At 46.7% G+C, this 20461-nt stretch overlaps 1 protein-coding gene and 1 long non-coding RNA gene across 10 annotated transcripts in view; both read right to left on the bottom strand.

Annotated features, from left to right (window-relative positions):
- Nucleotides 1–282: 282 nt before the first annotated feature.
- On the bottom strand, nt 283–11921 carry LOC117804187. The gene is made up of 3 exons (XR_004628527.1): nt 11761–11921; nt 10333–10472; nt 283–358 (listed from the first exon to the last, which is right to left on the bottom strand). It is a non-coding gene; the product is annotated as an uncharacterized LOC117804187 (long non-coding RNA).
- A 2179-nt stretch (nt 11922–14100) lies between these two features.
- The window catches only part of ZDHHC14 (zinc finger DHHC-type palmitoyltransferase 14), a 301170-nt gene continuing 294809 nt past the window's right edge, over nt 14101–20461 (bottom strand). For 3 of the 9 annotated variants that reach the window (XM_034669379.1, XM_034669380.1, XM_034669378.1), the window contains 2 exons: nt 16652–16801; nt 15227–15579 (listed from right to left, as the gene is read on the bottom strand). In XM_034669379.1, coding sequence (XP_034525270.1) covers nt 15310–15579; nt 16652–16801 — 420 coding nt within the window. In that variant the 3' untranslated portion in view covers nt 15227–15309. Of the gene's footprint in view, nt 14117–15223; nt 15580–16257; nt 16373–16651; nt 16802–20461 lie in introns of those variants that run through there. The other 6 variants (XM_011219573.3, XM_034669381.1, XM_019795113.2 and 3 more) reach the window with 6 other exon arrangements.

Raw genomic sequence — 20461 nt, 5'->3', positions numbered from 1 at the left:
CCTGGCCTTCTCCCGTGTAGCCTCCCCAACGGGACACTCCTCCGGCCTCCTTGCCTTCTCCAGGGCTGCCCCCCTGGCCTTTCTCTCTGTCTTCACCCAGCCCCTCCTAGTCAGCTGGCAGGTCTTGGCTTGAGTATAATGTCCTCAGGAAGCTTTCCCTGCCTTCCAGACAAGGACAGATCCCCTGGCTGCCCGCCCCCTGGTAACCTTGATGCTCACTGATACAACCGAATATACTTGCCCAGTGCGTCTCCCGTCCACGGAAGTGGGGTCCCAGGGTGCCTGCTCCCTCATAGAAACTGCAGGGATTTGTGGGTGGATGGGTTGGGGTTCAAGGCTCTGGCACAAATTCAGCATACTGGAGAAAAAGAACGGTGGTCACTTAGTAACAAGGGAGCTGTTTTTGCTTTCGCGGCTACTCCGTAAAAGGCTGTGGAACACAGATGTTCTGAGTAGCTAGCAGCCCTGGCGGGTGACGGCGTGACCAGTGGAATGAATACTGTTCACTGAAGATGTCCACTGCTTGTGCTGCTATTCAGTATGTTTGAAAAGGTACCATTCTGGGATTATGGGTGATTTTTAAGGTGCCTTCTGTATTCTTCTAGTTTGCGACGATATGCAGATATTACTTTGATAACTGTGATGAACCACCCCTCCCCAGCAAATCTGCTTTAAAAAAAGTACCAGGCAAGAGGAATTTCCTACAGGGGTTCATTTTCTTTGCAAATGTGTTTCTTCTGGCTGGAAAGGGGAAACGTCTTTCCTCCCCTGCTCCACACACCGCAGAACAAGGGGCATGAAGAGGAAGTTAAGTACGGTGTCAATGGCGCCAATTAATATTCTTATAAAAAGTTACACAAGAGAACAAACGTAGCCATAAGGCTAAGCCATGAGTGCAGCTGATCCCCAGGGATGGTGTTCACTGCTCTTGAGGTCCTGAGCTTTGAGAAATGAGAGGACATTTGCCCTCTACTCCAAGACCATGGCTGTACACAGCAGTGGTTTCCAGACTGCTGGCAACACTTTTTTCCTTCCGTTATATTTGTCTTCTGCTAGTTAGTCAAGAAAGGAAAAGAAACAAAATTTAATACAAGTTTATGGGATAGACTAGGTGGGGATCAGAAAGTGTAGCAAAGCTAAGGGGTTAGATGAACATGAAGCAGTTTATACCCACCCGATGGGGTGACTCACTGTCCCTGTTTGCCTGGACCCCAGACTTAAAACTTAGATGATCCTGGACGAACCAGGGCGAGCTGATGACTTGTGAGAAAGCAGACAGGGCTCCCGGTTGTGCCTCCCTGGGGCTCCGCCCCTTATGGCCCCGTCCCTTATGCCCCCACCCCCTGTGGGCCCCGCCTCTTCTGGGCCCCGCCCCCGTGTGTTGCCGCTTGACTCAGCCTCTGGACCCAGCACTACCCCTGGAGAGCTCATAATATCAATATCACCATTTTCCAGGGCAGTTTGGAGAATCGACTCTGGCCTGAACTTGGGAACCCAGACCATAATTTTATCTTTAGCGTGTCACTCAGTTTTTCATTTTCTAGAATGAAACCCCTTTAACTTCGATTTTAAAATGATTGTGACTAAAGAGAAAACCGGATCCTGGTATGAACTCAAATTTTGATACATTCGAACTGTCAAAATTGTTCCCTTTAAGTTGCACTCAATGCAAATTTCAGTTCCTAAAAAACCCAAATAAGGTAATAAATGTTAAGGGAAGGAGGTTTGATTTATCTCTTCCTAAACTGATGACCTCGTAGGAAAATTGCTGATTGAGGAAAAACATGTTGGGGTTCATGGCAACATAGGGACACACTCATAGCTGTCAGTGATTATTCTATTTCTGCTGCAGGGGGTGAAGACAGGAAAGTTAGGGCCGGTTCTAGGGAGGGCTGTCATTAAGATACTTAGTGTGGCACTCCAATTCACCTACACCACCTCCAAGGTGTCCAGTGTCCCAAGAAGTAGATGACATCAGCACCCTGCTTTACAGAGAGACTCACAGAGGGTAAGTGGCCTGAGGACAGGCCTCCAGGTCTGGTTGTCGTCCACCCCTACCCACATCTCCTTTTCTTCAGAGAGTGGGGAAGTCTATTTCCTCCGTGTCTTACAGCCCTCATGCTGGATCAACCAACCAGAGCTGAGACGTCGTTGACAGAAAACCAACTGTCTCCAGCTGAGTAACAGAGATGAGACAGAAGCTGCTTTTGATGCTTAAAGAAAGCGTCTCCATACCCTTTATTTAGGGAATTGTTCTTTATAGATGAGGAAGAACTTTCGCATTCACTGGGAAGACAAGGAAGAGCAGTAGCGATAATGACAGCAATGGTAAAAATAAATGTGCCCATACTGCAGGACTCGTCACATGCCAGTGAGGACACTGAGGCTCTGGGAGGTGACTGAGCTGGCATTTTGTCCTCAGGCTAACCCCAATGTTCAAGCTTTTTATGCTTTATCACATGATCAATTTTTAGTTTATTTATCTCATTTTACAGCTGAGGAAACAGAGACGCTTGGAGGCTAAAGGGCTTGTGAAGTTCTCATGCTTAGAACGCACCGAGCTGGAGCTCACCCCAATGGCCAGTAGCCTCTGCACAGAGAGCACCGAGCCAGTGCCCGTGAGCCACTGCAGGGCTTTCGATGTTCAGTCAGCCTGGAGCCCAAAGCCCCAGGGAATGACGTGCCTCTGAGATAAAAATTCGTACCAGTCATGATCTCTTGGTTGCATGGGGCAGAAATTGCCAGAGTTAAACAAATAAGGAAAATGTAAGTTTTTCAAAAAATGTCAAATACAACCTGGAATGAGCTTGCCACTGGGCCTTGGGGAGGTACCAGACTCAAGCCTGGGAAGAAATCAGGGCTTTCACTCTGGTTTCTGTAGACCAGCTTCCCCTGCTCCCCAGTGCAAGGGGTGGGCCATGGCCACGGGCCACACTCCCATTTACACACTAAGTTCAGCTATTAGGAAAGGTTTCTTTGCTCCATTTCATTCTCCGGGAGAAGGGACAGTGAGTGGCCAAGTCTGGGTAGAGTGTGTGCCTCTGGTCCCCACTGCCAGAGGGGGGATGCAGGTGACAGCACAAACAAGGCCAGCCCAGCCCCTCAGAACTGGGGACCAAGGGTCACTAGAGAACTGAGAATCACATAGTAAGCTGGACATATGACCCAGCGTATGTCCAGGTGTCAGAACTCAAAATAAGTCAGAACAAAGCATTAGAATAACATCCAGACAAAAGCCATGGCCCAGTGAAACAGTGCTTACGTTAGTGAATGCATATTTAACCAGCTATTTATTTCATTAAAATCTTCCAGAAAACATGTATGTACTATAAATATTGTCTTTGTGATCAACTGTTTTAATAGTTTTTCTTTTAATTTTTAATTTTGTGTATTGTTGACTCAGTGGGGGGGAATGGTCTAATATAACTCCCATCCAATCATGTACATGGGCCCAAGACTTTTTACAAGTTTTCTGGAACAAAGGAGTCTGCTGTGATAGATTTTCCCGGCTAACATCCCCCTTGTTCTGAAGGTCCCTTGTGAATAAATATCACAGTCTCTTTGCAAGAGATTCAAGATGGAAAATGAGCAGATGTGAAATTTTTGGCTCTTGATGATGGAATCTGCCCAATCCAGCCCAAGTCCTTTCTCTCCAGACAGTGACTGAACTATGTTCAAACGATCAAACAAAACAAAACAAAAAACACAACGCCTCCAAGCCCCCGTGGTTGTAGCTGTGTGCCTCCGTTCATTTTGGAAATGCGGTGGGACTGGGACTGTCAACACATCCACGTTGGCCCCTAAGGATTTCAGATCTAATTCTTCGTGGAGGAGAGTGGGGTCTGAGTCGGAGGGACAGCTGTCTCTAAGGGTGACAGTTATCATTGAGCAGGGGCGATCTCCTTCTGCTCCTAAAAGACTGATTAAAACTTGGCCTTCCTCCTGATCTCTTTTCAGAGAATCTCTCCACAGGTTCACACTCAGCCTTTGTTACTATTTTAAGTTGGTTTGGATGATTTCTACGCCAACTCTCAAAGCATCGGGATCTGTAATTATATTTTGCAAGAGGTATTAGGTGCTGCCAACACATTTTACAGTTTAGTGTTGCAAGGCAGGCGCTGTAACTTTTTGCCGCATGGTTATTTAATTCCATACAGTAGAGAGAGACTTAGTCACATTCGTGGCCTCCTCGAGGAGGTGCCAGCGCCCTCGGGCTCAAGCAACATTCCTGCTTGGTGTGGCTTCCCTCCACGAGGTAGGCTTCAGGCCGCCACGTGAGGCCCCACGGCTGTCAACAAGTGATTCATTGTCAGCTCCCAGGGAAAACAGACTGTGTAGGAAGGTGCCCTGCGATGATACATTTGGGGGTTTTTCTGCCGTCTACTGGGTAACCCGGACCTTACTGTCATGCATTCGAGGTGGAAGTGTGACGCAATTAAACTGATTTACAAAAGCCACAAACAGAAACTAGTGTCATTTTTTTTTAGCCTCGGTGTGATTAAGGTTTACTTCCTCTGCATATTTATAGTGGAGACTTTGGGGCATGGCTGGGGGAGAGCCAGCTTCGGAGAGAAGGTCTGTGTGCTGGTTGCTGCTTCTGCAATTTATACTTTCCCCTTCGTTTTACAAGGAAAAGACCGTCCTGGCCTCCACTAGATGTGAAGGTTGTGTTTCTCCGCAGCCCTTGGCCGTTCCAATGAGGAAGCCCGCAAGCGGGAGCTGGGTGAGGAGCCGGGAAGAGACCCAGAGGGGGCACACGGATGGGAAACACTGCAGCAGGTCATTTGAGCTCCAGAATATCAGAGTTTAAACTCTTGATTCAGCGTACCAACTGGCTCAAAAATAGACCTGCAAATGCATATACAAAGCAAGAATAATTTTCTATCACAGGCACGTGGAGTTTAAAAGGCAGCCTGGACCTCTCAGCGAGTCCGTTTTTAGAAAGGGCAGAAGGTGAGGTTAATGAACCCCGACACCTGCTTTGTTTTCCTCCTCTGCTCTAAAAATCCCGCCCGATGAGGCTCGGGGGCACTTCATAGATGTTACATTGAAAGAACACGAAAAAGCATGGCTGGGCGGTTTGTGAAATGTGCTAGAAACGTAATGAGGCCGATTCTAGGTTCACCAGTAATTAATTGCGAGCCCCCAGCCATGTTTCTTAACGCGCAGAGTTTCCCAGGATGCAGTTCACGTTACTTCACCTTGGTGTTTGGAGTTGCCAGTGAGGCAGATTGTCAAGGCTGTGGGAAGTGTAAGCTGCTCATTAGATGGTGGGTTAGGCCGCTGGAACGAGGCAGGTGCACAGGGAGGGGGTGACTCATGGAAAAGGTAGGGTTCCACCTGGAAAGGAAGCTCACTTGGTGTGTCTCCAGGTAGGAAGAACAAGCCCCTAGATTCATGGCTCCCTACCTGACCTGCTCCAGCTCAACATCTGACTCCCAGGACCATCTCAAGGTCTTGTTTCTTCAAATCCCGATCCGTCCTGTTCTCAGCCTTACACTGTTTATTAAGCGCTAGTTAGCAGGGGGAGCAGACGCTTTTCTGCAGTGACCTGTCTCTGCCTTTAGTTATGTAAATTTCATGGAGAAGCCTGCAGATCTGTGTGGAAATGCTCCTTTGTCCTCCTAGAAGCACAGAGCACTTCCCCAGCCCTCCTCCCTCCCCGGCCATGGCAGAGAAGCCCCAGCCCCACTCAGCTTCAAAGAAAGCAGGTGGACCAGGCCTGGGAGGGCTGACAGCCTATCACCCATCGTCATGATGCCAACATCAGTAACCTCTGGAAACAACTTTCCATCCATTTCCAGGTGGTAAAGAAAAAGCTCATGGCTTATGTGTAATCTCTGTAAAGGGAGTCAGAAAGAAGCAAGAGGGCATCTTTGTTTGTTTTATTTTCCATTTGATTTGGGAGATTTGGAGGGGGTCATCGGGTTTCCACCACGCTCCTTAACAGAAGACTCATCCACACTCCAAAAATGCAGTAAAGCCAATGGAAAGAGAAGAGGCTTCTGGTTACAGACCGAATCTGCCAGTTGGCACATGGTGTTGGAGATGTTGCTCCAACAGCTTCTTCTGGACCTGACTTTTCCTTCCCAACCAGACACAGCCACCTTGTACTTGTGAGGCATGCAGTCTCGGCCATGGCATCACTGTTCTCTGGAGTCTTCTTTTTCACTTGGCTTCCTGGAGCGAGCCCCACACCGGGAGAGGTCTGGCGCAGCTCCTTTTCCCGCTGAGCTGTTTACCCGGTGTCCAAATTTCACATGTTCCCTTTGATGTCCTCAAGCTTTGCTGAGCACACTGGATCTGCAGTGGAAATGAGGGTTCCAGGTCTACAGCTACGTTTAACCTCTGCAGATACGCTTGCTCTGGGCTCCTCGTTTCCCCTCTTCGAACCCTGGGAAGCACCGTGCTTTATAACGTACATCACCCCTTCCTCTACCTGGTTTCACTGGACCTCTAGAAATGAGCTGGGAAGTAGCTGGTCAGGTGTTCTTAGCCCCATTCTACACATGGAGAAACCGAGGCTCGGAGCAGGTGAGGAGGATACTTCCGAGGTCCTACGGTTGCTACGCCCAGAACTTGCTTCTAGGTCAACGCTTCCGCTTCCGCATCTGCACGCTCATCTCTTTGTAAAGAGCCCTTTCTCATGCTTCACACCTCTTTCTCACCCCTGCTCTGCAGGTTTCAAGGCTAGAATAAGAAGGAAGTGGTGACTCATAGCTAATGTCTGACTTCTTTTATTACGGGCACAAAATAAGGCTGTCGACCAATTTTTTCCAAAGAACACATTACGTCTCGCACAGTGCTCTTAACCTCCAGCCAGCTGATGGCCAGCACCCCACAGACCCCTGATGCCTGTCGTCGTCCGAATGGAAAAACAAGACATGCCTCCAACACTCTCAAAATAAGGGGTTCTATGAAACTAACGCCACAAAAAGGAACAAAAGAACACGTCGGCTGCTCTAACACAATCAGCTGATGGCCTAGAACCCCGTCAAAAGTGCCCATCTGTGCGGAGGGTGGCCGCGGCGGTGGCCTGTCCTGAAGGAGTATTTTATCACCACCGTCGCTCAGAATTGCCACGTGTGGCAATAATACAAAGCAGCCCAACTAGTTGGTTTTCTTATGTTTTAATTCTCTACAGACCATGTGCCTTGCTTCCTCCTCTCTCTTCCGGACACCAGTAAAACCAGTGATTCACGTCACCCACCAGGTGAGAGTTCTTCAAAATTATTTTATTTTATTTTTAAAAAAAAATTTTAAGAAGATTTTATTCATTTATTCATGAGAGTCAGAGAGAGAATGAGGCAGAGGGAGAAGCAGGCTCCCCGCAGCCCAGGGAGCCTGATGCGGGACTCGATCCCAGGACCCCGGGATCACGCCCTGAGCCAAAGGCAGATGCTTAATGACTGAGCCACCCAGGCACCCGATTTTATTTTATTTTTAGTAAATACATTTCACTGCCCTCTGCTTGATTGCCAGATCCTGGCTCCCCTCAGCTGCCTGCAGGCTCTCGTCAGCCAGACGAACCTTCTCTCGAGGCTGCCCAAGCCGCTCCCACACATCACTGCCCGGTGTGACCCCCGGGCCCCGTCCTCCCACGGCTGCAGCTCAGCTCACCCCACCAGCAGGAGCTCAGCATTCCTGCCAGCCAGGGCCCCGGGGCTTCTGTTCTCCGGGCTGCCAAGTTCGATGCATAAATTCCAGTCCGCATTCTACGGGGCCTCCAGTGGCCTGTGACAGGCCCTCCTTCTTGGAACTGCACACCCCCATTCTTTCTTGCCTTACATGTATCTCTTTCCAAGGGCCCTTGTTCTTCTGCGGACACTGTCCATGTTTCCCAGGGTCGGAGCATAACTTCTTTTCTCTGCCATTCTCCTTACTCCGAATGTGAATGTGGATGCTTCCCTGGTTCAGACCTTTGGCCCAGATCCCTCTTTTGAACCCCAGTGTCACCTGTACAAGCCACAGAACATCTTCCTCTGACCGGATCACGAGCATCTCATACTCAACAAGTACTATCAGCCAGACCCCACCCTCCCATTGTTCTTTATTACTATTCCACACTCAGGCATTCGTGCCCTCATTCATTCCGCGAGTATTTATTGAGTACATACTGTGTGCTTGTCACTGCGTCTTGTGCCGATAATGCAGCCCTGAATAAGCCACCGTCCCAGGCCTCACCTAATGGAAATGGTGTCACCATCCACTTGGTGACCTAAGCCAGAATCCTGGAGTCATCTTCCCACATTGCATATTTACAATCATTTGGTCAGTAAGTCTGATCTCTTCTTCTATTTCTTAAATAAGTCTGGAATCCTTCCTCCTCTTCTTCCCACTGTGACCATCTTTTCTCGGGTCCTTGTACTTTCTTTTCTGGATGCTGCAGGAAGCCCCTCACTGGCCTTCTCATCCAGGGACTGCTGCATCCCAAACCATCCTGTGTAATGCTGGCATCGTGAGACTTCTGAAACCACATTTATGACATCGCCGTTTCCCTGTGTAACATTCTCCCAAATGCCCTCCTACCCTTTAGAACAAAATCTATGCCCCTTGGCGTGACATAAAGGGTCTTCGTTGTTAACCTGGCTCCTGTCTACCTCTTGGTCTTCTCATCCCCATTCTTCTTGGGACCTATGCCCCGGTCACAGAGACCTTTCTCAGGCCATTCCGTTTGCCTAGAATGCCTCCCCGCCACACACCCCATTCCCCTCTTTGACTACCAGCTCTCCTATTTATCCTGCAAAACTTGTTCAGATGCAAGTCTACCAGACGGCAGTGCAGTGGGTCTTGCAGAACAGGGAAGGGGCACCATGCACACCTGTAGCTGTAGATTATTGGGACAGTTCTCAGACATGCGGTAGTCAAGTGTATATGGTAGTGTAGAGTGCCGCTGGGGCCACCCACAGGGCTGCTCCTGGAAGGGTCCCCTGGCCCTCCCAGTGTGCGTTTGGCGACTCTTCTCTGTCATGGCCAAGTCACACCATCCTGTAATCATCTGTTTATTAGTCCTGTAATCATCTGTTTATTAGTCTTCTCTGTCATGGCCAAGTCACACCATCCTGTAATCATCTGTTTATTAGTCCTTTTTGGAAAATGAGCTCTTAAAGGAGGGCATGGGGTCTTTTATCCCTGTATCCCTGACAGCAAGGAGCATGCAGGGCCCCTAGTAAATGGTCCGTAAATGTTTGTTGAGTGAAGGAATGTAATACAGTGGTAGCCAAGGGCACGGACCCCCGAGCTAATCCCAGAGCTGCTTCTCCGCATCGTGCAGCTGCGGCTCGTAGCTACGCAGAGCAGTCACTTCATGTGATGATATGAGGCCTCAGGGAGGAAAGTGGCTGTCCAGCTCCCCGCCCGTAGGGAACAACTGATGACTCTCATAATGATGGAGTATTTGCAGGTGCCCAAGTTCCTTCTCTGTTGTGCTTTACAGTTCATGTGTCTGGACTCCCTCCATCAGTTTATTATTATTTCAACCTTCCTGATTTTTACTAGAGAATCCGGATAATCCTCATGTTACAGATATTTTTAACTGCCAGCTCCTGGGTTGGAGTGGGCGGGGTGGGATGGGGGGCTGGGTGTGAGAGATGGATTGTGGCTCCAAGATTTTGGGTGTGGCAGTGTGTGAGCCAAGGTAAAACCCTACGGAAGGGCTGTCAGAACCCTCTGGATTATCTGGCTCTTGCCAACTGCCTCGGGGCTTGGGGGCTGGCCTCATTTGCATATTGGCCCCCCTGCCCTCCGGGTGGGAGGCCCCATTTCCTGCCAACGCCCAAAGCGGTCTGGAGTCGGACTTCCCCTATGTGTTTGACGATGTTGCCTCCTAGGGATCAGGCCCAATTTTCAATGACTATTGACTTGCTCTCTGAAGCCTCGCCTACCTGTGTGCAGTGTTAGCAACTACAGGGGTGCAGAAGTGTCCCCCATTCTCAAGGTAGGATGTCCCCATTCAAGGACCTGGACGCCTTGATAATTCTGGAGAAGCGTCCGCCAGGACTGGAAAGCTGAAGAACTCTGCGTACAACGATAGAGGAATTACTGTGCCCTGATGAGGATTGCAATGAACCGGGGCGAGCAATCGTATTTACAGAGAACTTTGCCGTTCACAGCGACCTGCGACGTGCATTTTCTTGTTTGACCCTTTCAACCAGGCCAGTGAGGATGGTGTGAATGAAACAAACATTTTGTCGGGAGACCGACAGTTAATATCATCACATTGGCGGCAACTGCCTTGACAGTCACCGGATGTCATGTCTCATCGCAAAGGTTACTCTTGAAACAAAGTGCCGTTTCAGAGGGAAAAAAAAAGTCCCCATGAATATGACTCACCAGCAGTACTTTTCCGTAGTACCTGAGCTTTCTTCTCCAGCGTCTCCAGTAGCGTCTGGAAAGATCATGAGGTAGACAGACGTGATGACCGGAGAGGCCTTTTGAGGATAATTTTCAATTTCTGCCTTGCAACCGCGATCCTAGAAATTATGAAAAGGCACTTTTAGGGGCACCTGGGTGGCTAAGTCGTTAAGCATCTGCCTTCGGCTGAGGGTGTGATCCCAGGGTCCTGGGATTGAGCCCCCACATCAGGCTCCCTGCTCTGCTGGGAGCCTTCTTCTTCCTCTCCCACTCCCTCTGCTTGTGTTCCCTCTCTCGAGGGCTGTCTCTCTCTGTCAAATAAATAAATAAAATCTTTAAAAAAAAAAAAAGAAAAAAGAAAAGGCACTTTTAAAATCAAAAGAATTTATTTATTTTTAAAAGATTATTTATTTATTTATTTATTTGAGAGAGAGACAGAGAGAGCGTGAGCAGGAGGAGGGGCAGAGGGAGAGAATCTTCAAGCAGACTCCCCACTGAGCCCGGAGCCCGGATCTCATGACCCATGAGATCATGACCCATGAGATCACGACCTGAGCCGAAACCAAGAGTCTGATGTTTAACTGACTGAGCCACTCAGGAGCCCCCTATTAAAAGCATTTAGCTTCATTTCTTCATAAGAATGGAAAATGAAAATCATTCTGAGGTCGTGGGTTGTTGTTTTTTTTAAGATGCAAAACAACTCTCAGACAATTGCTATTAAATCCCTCACATTTAAGCTTAAATCACAGTGACATTGTCACATCATATATTCGAGGAAGGTTAACCCAAATATTGGCAAAGGGTCCTTTTCTTCCTTTAATCTTTGAGGGAAAAAAGGGGAGCTCCAAAATTATTCCAAACAGTCTATCAGTAGTCCCTATTGCTCCAAACATTCAGAGTAATGTCCATACGCCCGGAGCTGGTGTTTTTCTATCCCAGATGTATTCTTTTCCCCTCCAAGAAGTGAGGAGTGACTAACAGTCAGGATTATGGTGCCAAGAGCAGCCACTAGGAGAGAGAGACAACTTAGAGAGAGAATTTCTCCCTGGAGATTGTGAAATACTCTTTTTCAGGAGACAAAGCATGTTTCCCAGCTTCCCCTCACATCTCTGTGGCCAGAGCTGGGTCACATGGCGATTGCATCTCCCACTGGCCAGGGAGTTTGTTTGGACATTTTTTTAGGGGGATAGAATGGATTTCGGGATGTTAATCACCACTTTGGATACTGTTTCTGGAAACTTTTATAGCCAGACCAGCTGTTCTTTGGTTTAAGGCAGATCAGAGTCCTGACTGCTTCCTTTTGAGGGTCTTTAGTGATTAAATGAAAAAAAAAGAGAGAGAGGGAGAGAGAAAGAGAGAGAAAGATGTAATTATGTTTGTACTCAAAATTTGGAGAGCAGGGCATACCTGTTTTGTACATGCAGACAATTTAAATTCTCATGGAAAAATTCTTCAATTCCAGGGGTCATCCCATCAACAAGGAGGGGAGGGGATGTTTGTTGGGTCTCTCTCCATGATTTGAGCCTCTCCATGACTCTCCAGGACAGCGGAGAGATCCTCTCAGGGCATCTGGGCAGCCCCTGGAATCACGATGAAATCGCTTGAACAACCTCCACCCCCAGGAAAATACATTTGGTCAAAATTAAAGTCTTCTAATTTGCAATCAGAAGAACATTATAAGTCAAATGAATCTTCTGACCTTATTTTCAGAGGGGCAGCCTCTGAAAGCAGGACAATTAAAGTTTGTTTTCTCCGGGATCTGTCAGTGCTGTGAGACCAGTGGGGTCCCCAAGGTTCAGAAACAGCAGGTATGGGGCAGAGTTTCCTTTCCCTGAGATTGTTGCTCTTTCCAGAAATAACTTAACGTCCTGAAATAGTTCCTGTAAGTTATAACTGGAGAACAGTCAGACCAGGGGAGATGCTTAACGTTGGGGCAAAAGTGAGGCTTGTGCGGAGCCCAGCTGGGAGACAGGCAAGAGATCTCCTCAGTTATGTCCTTGGGTCTTTTTAGTTCTGGGGGACTTGGGATTCCAATCTGTCAAGATGAGCCTTTAAAATATGTCCCTAGTAGTATATCTACCTTTCCAGATGGCTGCATACCCCTTTTTCTCCCTGCACTCTTATCTGACGATAGCACTGGATGTTCTGTTGAAGTTCTGAGAACTGCATAGTTACGAGAGAGAGTGCTTATTCAGAAAATCTGCTGGGAAACCCAAAAGCATAGGGCAGAGTTATGATGTATTAATGTCCACTTCTACGATGTACATGCATGCCCATTTCACACGATGTTATGTATGGGTTGACCCGGTTTCAAGAAAGCATGTTTCTGTCTCAAATCACAGGAGCATCTGCTAAGTGCAAACACTGTTGGTTGTCTACTCAACAGGCACTCTGACGTCTTCCTTGCTAACAGAACCCGGATTTTGTTCAGGTGTCTGTCCTCTCTGGGTTTCTCATTTCCAGCCCTAGAAGCAGAATCTTGATGACTCTGGGACTGGTAGTCCCAGTGGCTGATTTAGAGTGAAGATATGACTAGTGTTGGCCAACGAGACCTGGCCAGGGGTGGGGGCAGAATCTGAGGCTTCTGGAAACGGCTCTTTGTTTCTTAAAAAATAAAGAAAGAACAGCCCCTCGTCATCCTCTGGACTTTGTTACAGCTGTTTGTGATCTTGGGATGTGGCAGCCATCTTGTGAAGACGCAGGGAACCAACCTAAGGGCAAAATGGACTTAGTATGGTGGACTGAAGGAATGTAAACTTGCTTGGATCCTTGCAGACTTCAGAGTTGCTGAATTAATCAACCTTGAAGCAGCTCTACCCTTGAATTTCTTGTCATCAGATTAAATGCCCTTGTTTAGAACATGTTGAGTTAAATCTGAAAGCATCCTAAACAATAATCCATAGCCAACTGTTGTCCCTATTCACAGGTGCTGGATCCCCTCCCCCCCAGAGCAGCTCTTTTACCTTCCCTCTGAGCAGGAGTCCTTCTAAGATTTGGGGACGCTCTCCATCCTGAAGCTCACTTTGAGGAACAGAAACACTCGGCAGCACAATTACAACTGCTGATGGTAACTGCCCGCACCCCTTCGGAATCTGCTCTGTGAGGCCGGCGCCTCACAGTCTTAGTCTTTGCCAACACGGTCTTATTTAATTGTGAAAATGCCTCCATGGGGGGGGACTCATGTTATTCCCATTTGATAGGTGAGAAAGCCAAGGCCCACAGAATCTAAGTAGTTTTCCCAAGGTCTCAAAGCTAGCAAGGGATGAAACTAAGGGTCAAAACAGACTCTGGCCACAGCCTTACCCACGCCCTGACCTTTCAACTCTACCATCAAGGGAATAGCGCACACACACGGGGCAGAGACCTCGCTGCCTGACTGTTTCTCAGAATCAGTATGTGAGTTCTCTGGGAGAGGTGAAATCTAATTAGATTCTGAAGGTAATGGAGTATATAAACTTCACGGCTTGACATGAATTCTCTTGTGAATTTTATTTAACCTCTCTGTACTTTAGATTCTCTATTTGTGAGGTCATGACAAAGAGACTTTCCACTACCTACTTCCTCAGGCTATGAGAAGATACACACAATAATGCATCTAAAAGCATTCTGCAATATCGAGAGGAAAAATACACAGAAAGCCAGGCCATTGTTAATATGATTTTAATAACTCCTCCCAACTCTTTGGATGTTGATAGTGCAATGGAACATGATAATCTGTTGAAAAATTTCCATACTGCTCTTTAAAATCAGAGGAGAAAGGGCTCTGTGGAAATATAAACAAGAAATCAGATGAATTGGCAGCTACCCATCAAATATGTTTTAATGCTCAAGATTTTACATTGGACAGAAGGCAAGTTTGTGTTAAGTAAGGGGACATTTTCCCTATTTTACATTGGTGTTTATAAAACATATGGAAAGAATGGACCCTTTCTTTTCAAGGAAAAACTTCTTACAGATATCTGATGTCAACCTAAATTATATTTTATATTATTTAAATGTGACCAAACTAAAACTAGGTACAGCTTACAAGCTAAAATTAATATGATCTACCAGTCCTTATAGATCAAATACAATTATAGAACTAAGATAAATTTACAAATAAGATTAAAACAAAATGACAAAACTAAAAAAATTCAGACGAGTAACATTAATCTAATAAGATGGGTGATATTGTTTTGTTGAAATAAAGTAAGTTGGGTTTAACAATATATAGAGCAAAACTCTTGTTTGGTCCTTTACTTATAGGTTCCAGTTCGAGACTCAGGCTGTCTGGATTAAAATCCCACCTCTGGGGGCGCCTGGGTGGCACAGCGGTTAAGCGTCTGCCTTCGGCTCAGGGCGTGATCCCGGCGATCTGGGATCGAGCCCCACATCAGGCTCTTCTGCTATGAGCCTGCTTCTTCCTCTCCCACTCCCCCTGCTTGTGTTCCCTCTCTCGCTGGCTGTCTCTATCTCTGTCAAATAAATAAATAAAATCTTTAAAAAAATAAAAATAAAAAAAAAATAAAATCCCACCTCTGCCTCTTACTGGCTATGTGACTGTGGGCAAGTTAGTTGACCTCTCTGAGCCTCAGTTTCCTAATAGGAAAATGGAGATAATAATAGCACTCATCTCAAGAGTTCTAGAAGGAGTTTTAGGAAGATGATAATATCTATCAATCAATCAGTTGGCACAGTGCCAAGGACATAATAGGGGCTTTTGGCTGTTACAACTAATATTACTTGGTGTTTTTTTTTAAAGATGTGTTTTATTTATTTGAGAGAGAGAGAGAGTGAGAGAGCATGAGCCGGGGGGCAGAGGGAGAGGGAGAGAGAATCTCAAGCAGACTGCGCATTGAGCATGGAGCCCAAGGTGGGGCTTGATCTCAGGACCCCGAGACCATGTCCCGCACTGAAACCAAGAGTCAGACACCCAACCAACTGAGCCACTCAAGCACCCCAAAACTTGCCCTCTATTTAGCACTTTATTTTCCTTATTACAGACACTCTTGTTTTCCTTTCAGTTGCAAAGAAAGACAATCTAGATGGAGCCAAGAAAGTGCCACTGCGGCCCCACTGGGACCCTAGTGAGGATCCAATGGAATGAGGTGCTCGGATGGACAGTCTTCCAGGTCCTTCTTGGTCCCAAGTGGTGAGAAGATGCCATGAATCTTCTGTGGCATGGGGAGACTGAATAAGGATGTCAGCACTGCTCCCATGGGGTAGTTGATTGCATTTGAGAGAATCCTGGAAGCCAGAGAAATAAATATTCTGCTAATTGTTACCTCCATCAATCTGCCAATGATCAGTGGAATTAAATTTTCTTACACATTTTCTTACAGATGTCCTAATTATATTAAAGATTATACCTGGAGACTAATGCAATAATAGAGGGGCTACCAGAGCCTCTTAAATATATAGATAATTTGTGGGGAGGATGGAGACGTGGGGTGGGCAGGTACAAAGGCCCTGGCCTCAGAGTCAGAAGATGGGTGGTCTAGTCTCTGTTCTGCCTCTCAACTACCTGGGACCAGCCAGGCGTAATCATGATAATATGAAAAGAATAGCTTCTGTTTTCAATATGGAGCATTTACCATATTGCAGGGGTTAGATTAGTTGTTTTATGTATTTATTTATTTATTTATTTTAAAAAAGATTTTATTTATTTATTTGACAGAGACAGAGATAGCCAGCGAGAGAGGGAACACAAGCAGGGGGAGTGGGAGAGGAAGAAGCAGGCTCATAGCAGAGGAGCCTGATGTGGGGCTCGATCCCACAACCCTGGGATCTAGCCCTGAGCTGAAGGCAGACGCTTAACCGCTGTGCCACCCAGGCACCCCAGATTAGTTGTTTTATATACAATCCATCATTTAGTTAGCACGACCCCTCCTCCAACTCACTCTTAAAAGAAAGAAATTTACTTACGATTAAAACAGGTCATTTCAGGCAGGGTAAAGATCTCTGAAAATCCAGTCTCCAGTAAAAGCAGCAAGAACACTGGCAAAAATGGTCAAAATCAACTCTTTCACAGCTCTGAAAACTAACCGAAAGCTTACAACAATACCAGAGACTTTCATTCAAGATAAATAGCTGGGGTCTGGTAAGAACAGTGATCTTCGTGGAGTTTCAGCTGGCCCGATTCCAGCCCCTTCTCCCCCCAGCTCCTCAGCAGCCTTGACGGTCCATAGACTTGCGACTACCCACATGGCGCCATATTTCTGAGCCGTAACCCGGACCGGAACCCTGACACGTGCAACAACGGGGGTGAACCTTGAAAACAGTATGCCAAGTGACAGAAGCCAGACACAGAAGACCATACCTTGTGTGATTGCACTCTCGTGAAATGTTCAGAAGAGGCAACTCCATAGAGACAGAAGGCAGGTGACTGGTCGGCAGGGGCTGAGGGCGAGGAGTAACGGGAGCGGCTGCCACTGGGTATCGGGTTACTTCCTGGGATGTCGGAAATGTTCTGAAACCAGGCAGTGGTGATGGTTGCAGACCCCGTGAATATACCAAAGACACTGAATTATATACATTTTTTAAAGATTTTATTTATTTATTTGAGAGAGCAGGAGCACGAGTGGAAGGAAGAGCAGAGGCAGAGGGAGAGAGAGAATCTCAAGTGGACTCCACGCTGAGCACGGAGCCCAGTGCGGGGCTCAATCCCACAACCCGGAGATCATGACCTGAGCCGAAATCGAGAGTCAGCCTCCCAACCAACTGAGCCACTCAGGTGCCTCTGAATTATATACATTTTTAAAGGGTGTACTTTATGGTATGTAAATTGTATCTTAATAAAGCTGCTATCAAATTAAATGAATGAAATAAAAGAAAACAGGTAATTCATGTCCATGGTAGAAAAGAAACCAAACAGCCCCAAAGCATTTAGAATAAAAGGCAAGTCTGTTTCCATTCCTGTCTCCCAGCTGCTAAGTGTCTCTCCCTTGTGTTATTGTGAGGTCTTTCAGAGATTTTTTTTTTTTAAGAGAGAGTGAAAAAGAGCACTCGTGTGCACGTGCGGGGGGGAGGGGTGGGGGCGGAGGGAGAGAATCCCAAGCAGGCTCCATACCCAGCACAGAGCCCAGTGAGGGGCTCCATTTCATGACCCTGAGATCATGACCCCAGCTGAAATCAAGAGTCAGATGCTTAACTGACTGAGCCACCCAGGCACCCCCCTTTCAGAGACTTTTTAATGCATTCCCAAGTACATAAGTCCATGTATATGCACATTTGTGTATAAATGGTAGCATTCTATATGTTCTCCTCAGGTCCTTGCTTTTTCATTTTAATGTCAACATTTGGCAATCATTCCACATTAGGACATACAAATATACTTCATTTAAAAAAATTGCTACAAAATCTGTTTTTGTATGGATGTGCCATAATTTGTTTATCTGGTCCCCTAATGATGCATAAATGTACGTTGTTCCCAATCTCATATTATTAAACATACACAGAATCAATGGATTTATGTATTTTCGATTTTGATAGATATTGCCACTTGCCACGATCGCTTCTTTCCCATTGGCCAGAAGTCACAAAGCAAACGTAAACCACAAAGCAGCATTTAGCTGCAGCAGAAGCTTGGAAATGCGTCCTTTATTCTGGGTGGCTACGTTCCTTGTTAAAAATTTAATTGCAGTGGAAGAAAGATACAGAGGGTAAGAAAAGAGATCTTCTTTGAAACTTTGAAACTTTGACTTTAAAAACACTCTCCGTGTCCTCCTCCTATTGTCTGAGCCATTGTCTGAGTCTCCCTTGAGGAGGCATCCCCTGCTACCCTCCCCTTGCTGCAGTGCTGGTGTTCCCAGTGTTGGACCTTGGCTTCTCACTGCGCCTACTCTCCTCGGGCAACCCGTGCGTCCCACCGACTTCGCTGCCATCCCTATGCTGACTCCCTCACCATACCTCCGCCCTGTGCCCGGGCAGGGCTGCCACGGTTCTCTACTGCCTGGTATCTGCCTACCCAGGAGCAGAACCATCCCAGGCCTACCATTTTTCAGTCTCCTCCTAAAATCAAGGTTTTGTTAGAAGTCCAAGCTGGGACGCACAGGATTTAGGTGAAATTCTTGAACCGCAAATCTCAGGTGCTCCTGGATCCCTCTCAAGACTTTCAAAGGTTCATGGATGGTGCTTAGCAGGGTCCCTGAAGGAGGGGACTTCTAAGGCAACACCTTCAAACTGGTGATGAAATTCTCAGATGTAGGTTTGGCAGAGTGAGGCCCCCTTTACTTACTATGGGATGGGTTACTTGGGGTGATGGTGGGGGTTTGCTGAATCTGGAGAGAATCATGAAGGTGTTGCAAAGAAGGGGATGCTTACCATGTGTCACCCTTAGATGTCTCTGTGGACCTCAGCCTGGGACTTTACTTCTCATACACCCATGATGCTGACAGATGCCAGGTTAAATAAATTCTAAGAGGACAAGGTAGATTGCTCTGTTTCCTCTGCGACACAGGAGAACGTGGAATCTATGACCCTGGAGGGAAGACCCCAGCACCAATAACCTACCAACTACTAGACATCTCTGTCTCTTGGGATCTAGGTAAGTCTCTTATCAGAACTCATGCTGCCCCCTGCCTGGCTGCCTGAGGACCCACTCTCAGCCATGAAGGCTGAGTTCCAGTGTGGTCTGAAGCCTCTCTTTTCAAGGAGAATTTGGCCAGGTCCTCCTTGAAGCTCTCACACTGTTCCCATCCATACTCCTACCACCCACATCGCATCCCCATCCAAGGAAGGCATAATGTAACTCCCATGTTGTGTTTCCTTCTTCCTTGTTTCGTATTTTGCTTTATTTCATTTTGGTGTCTTCGTTGGATAGTAACTTTTCCATTTCTAACAAACTTTGAATGTGCATACCTTTGGTTGTGGATCCTGTGAGATCAATTCCTATTGAGAACAGTGTACGATGTGCTTTGGCTGAAGCCATCCAATCAGTGAGCTCTGAGTTCACCTGCTACTCTTTTTAGTGAATCTTAGATTTCTCTCCAGTTTCAAGCCTGCTTTTTGCCCAGGCCCTAAGCCTCTGACACCAATTCCCATGAATCCTATATGAGGTAGGAAGAGGTAGCTGTCTAAGGAGAAGAGTGTGCTCAGAGCCATCTAGTACATTCTCTGTTGCCAGTGGAAGGAGTACGGCGCTGGGAATTGGAAGACTCTATCTTTTGTCCTCATGGTGTCTCTTCACTGTGTGTGGAGAAATCACTTACGTGGCTGGTGGTTTATTTCACCTGTAAAGTAATATTATCTCACAGACCTGTTGTCGGCATGGTGTTTGGTCTGTGAGACATTACCAGTACAGTGCTTAGGGCTTCTAGGAAGCCTCAAAGTCAAAATTAATAAGAACTTAAATGCTTGAAACTCCTATAGTTAAATTCGGTGTTCATGAAACTTTGATTACATTAGAAAATGATCTGTGGATTACATTTTTTTTTACTTTGTAAAAATTCCTGAATGTCTAAATGATCTCCAAGAAATGATTGCTGACCCTAAATTAGTTATTGAGCAAAACAAAAAATTTCAAAGTAATACAGTAATATTCTATTTAAAGTGAGATGTGGGCACATTTCAGTGTGTTTGCTGTGAGTTGGGGGCCACAAAAGTCAGAGTCCTAGAACTCAGGGAGATCTTAAAATGGCCCTGGCTGTGAGGATTAAGGGCTTTATACAGGTAACTAGTGAATTACAGAAAAATGCATTCACTACTGTGAAAAATCTCTGGAACAAATGCCATTGTCCCAAGATGCCACCAGCCAGGCATGTCTGGTTAACCAGTGGTTCTGAAGTCTACTGGATCATTCAAAGTGCTGGGGAAGAAGGTCAGGGTGGTGCCTGAGAATGGGTCTTCTAACCAGTGCTCCCAGTGAGTCTGGCAACTGGGCAGATTTGGGAACAACTGGACTGTGATCCCATCTCCTCTCATTTCGTTTTGCCCTTGGTTTGCCCTTTTGGAAAAGAACAGCTGATCACCCTCCTCTCCACCACATTTCTTCATGAACTTGACTGCTGCCAAGTCTTTCTTAACCAGGCAGGATAAGCCCAAGGCCGTTCATAACACAATCAAACATGGCTCCGTCTTCAGCCCTTTCCTTCTCAAACCTCTCCCCCGTCTGTAAGAACTCACATCCCAG

Source organism: Ailuropoda melanoleuca, chromosome 10, assembly GCF_002007445.2.
Source record: "Ailuropoda melanoleuca isolate Jingjing chromosome 10, ASM200744v2, whole genome shotgun sequence".
Taxonomy (NCBI): domain Eukaryota; kingdom Metazoa; phylum Chordata; class Mammalia; order Carnivora; family Ursidae; genus Ailuropoda; species Ailuropoda melanoleuca.
Note: the sequence above shows the minus strand (reverse complement) of the source record. Positions and strands in the feature narration are given on the sequence as shown.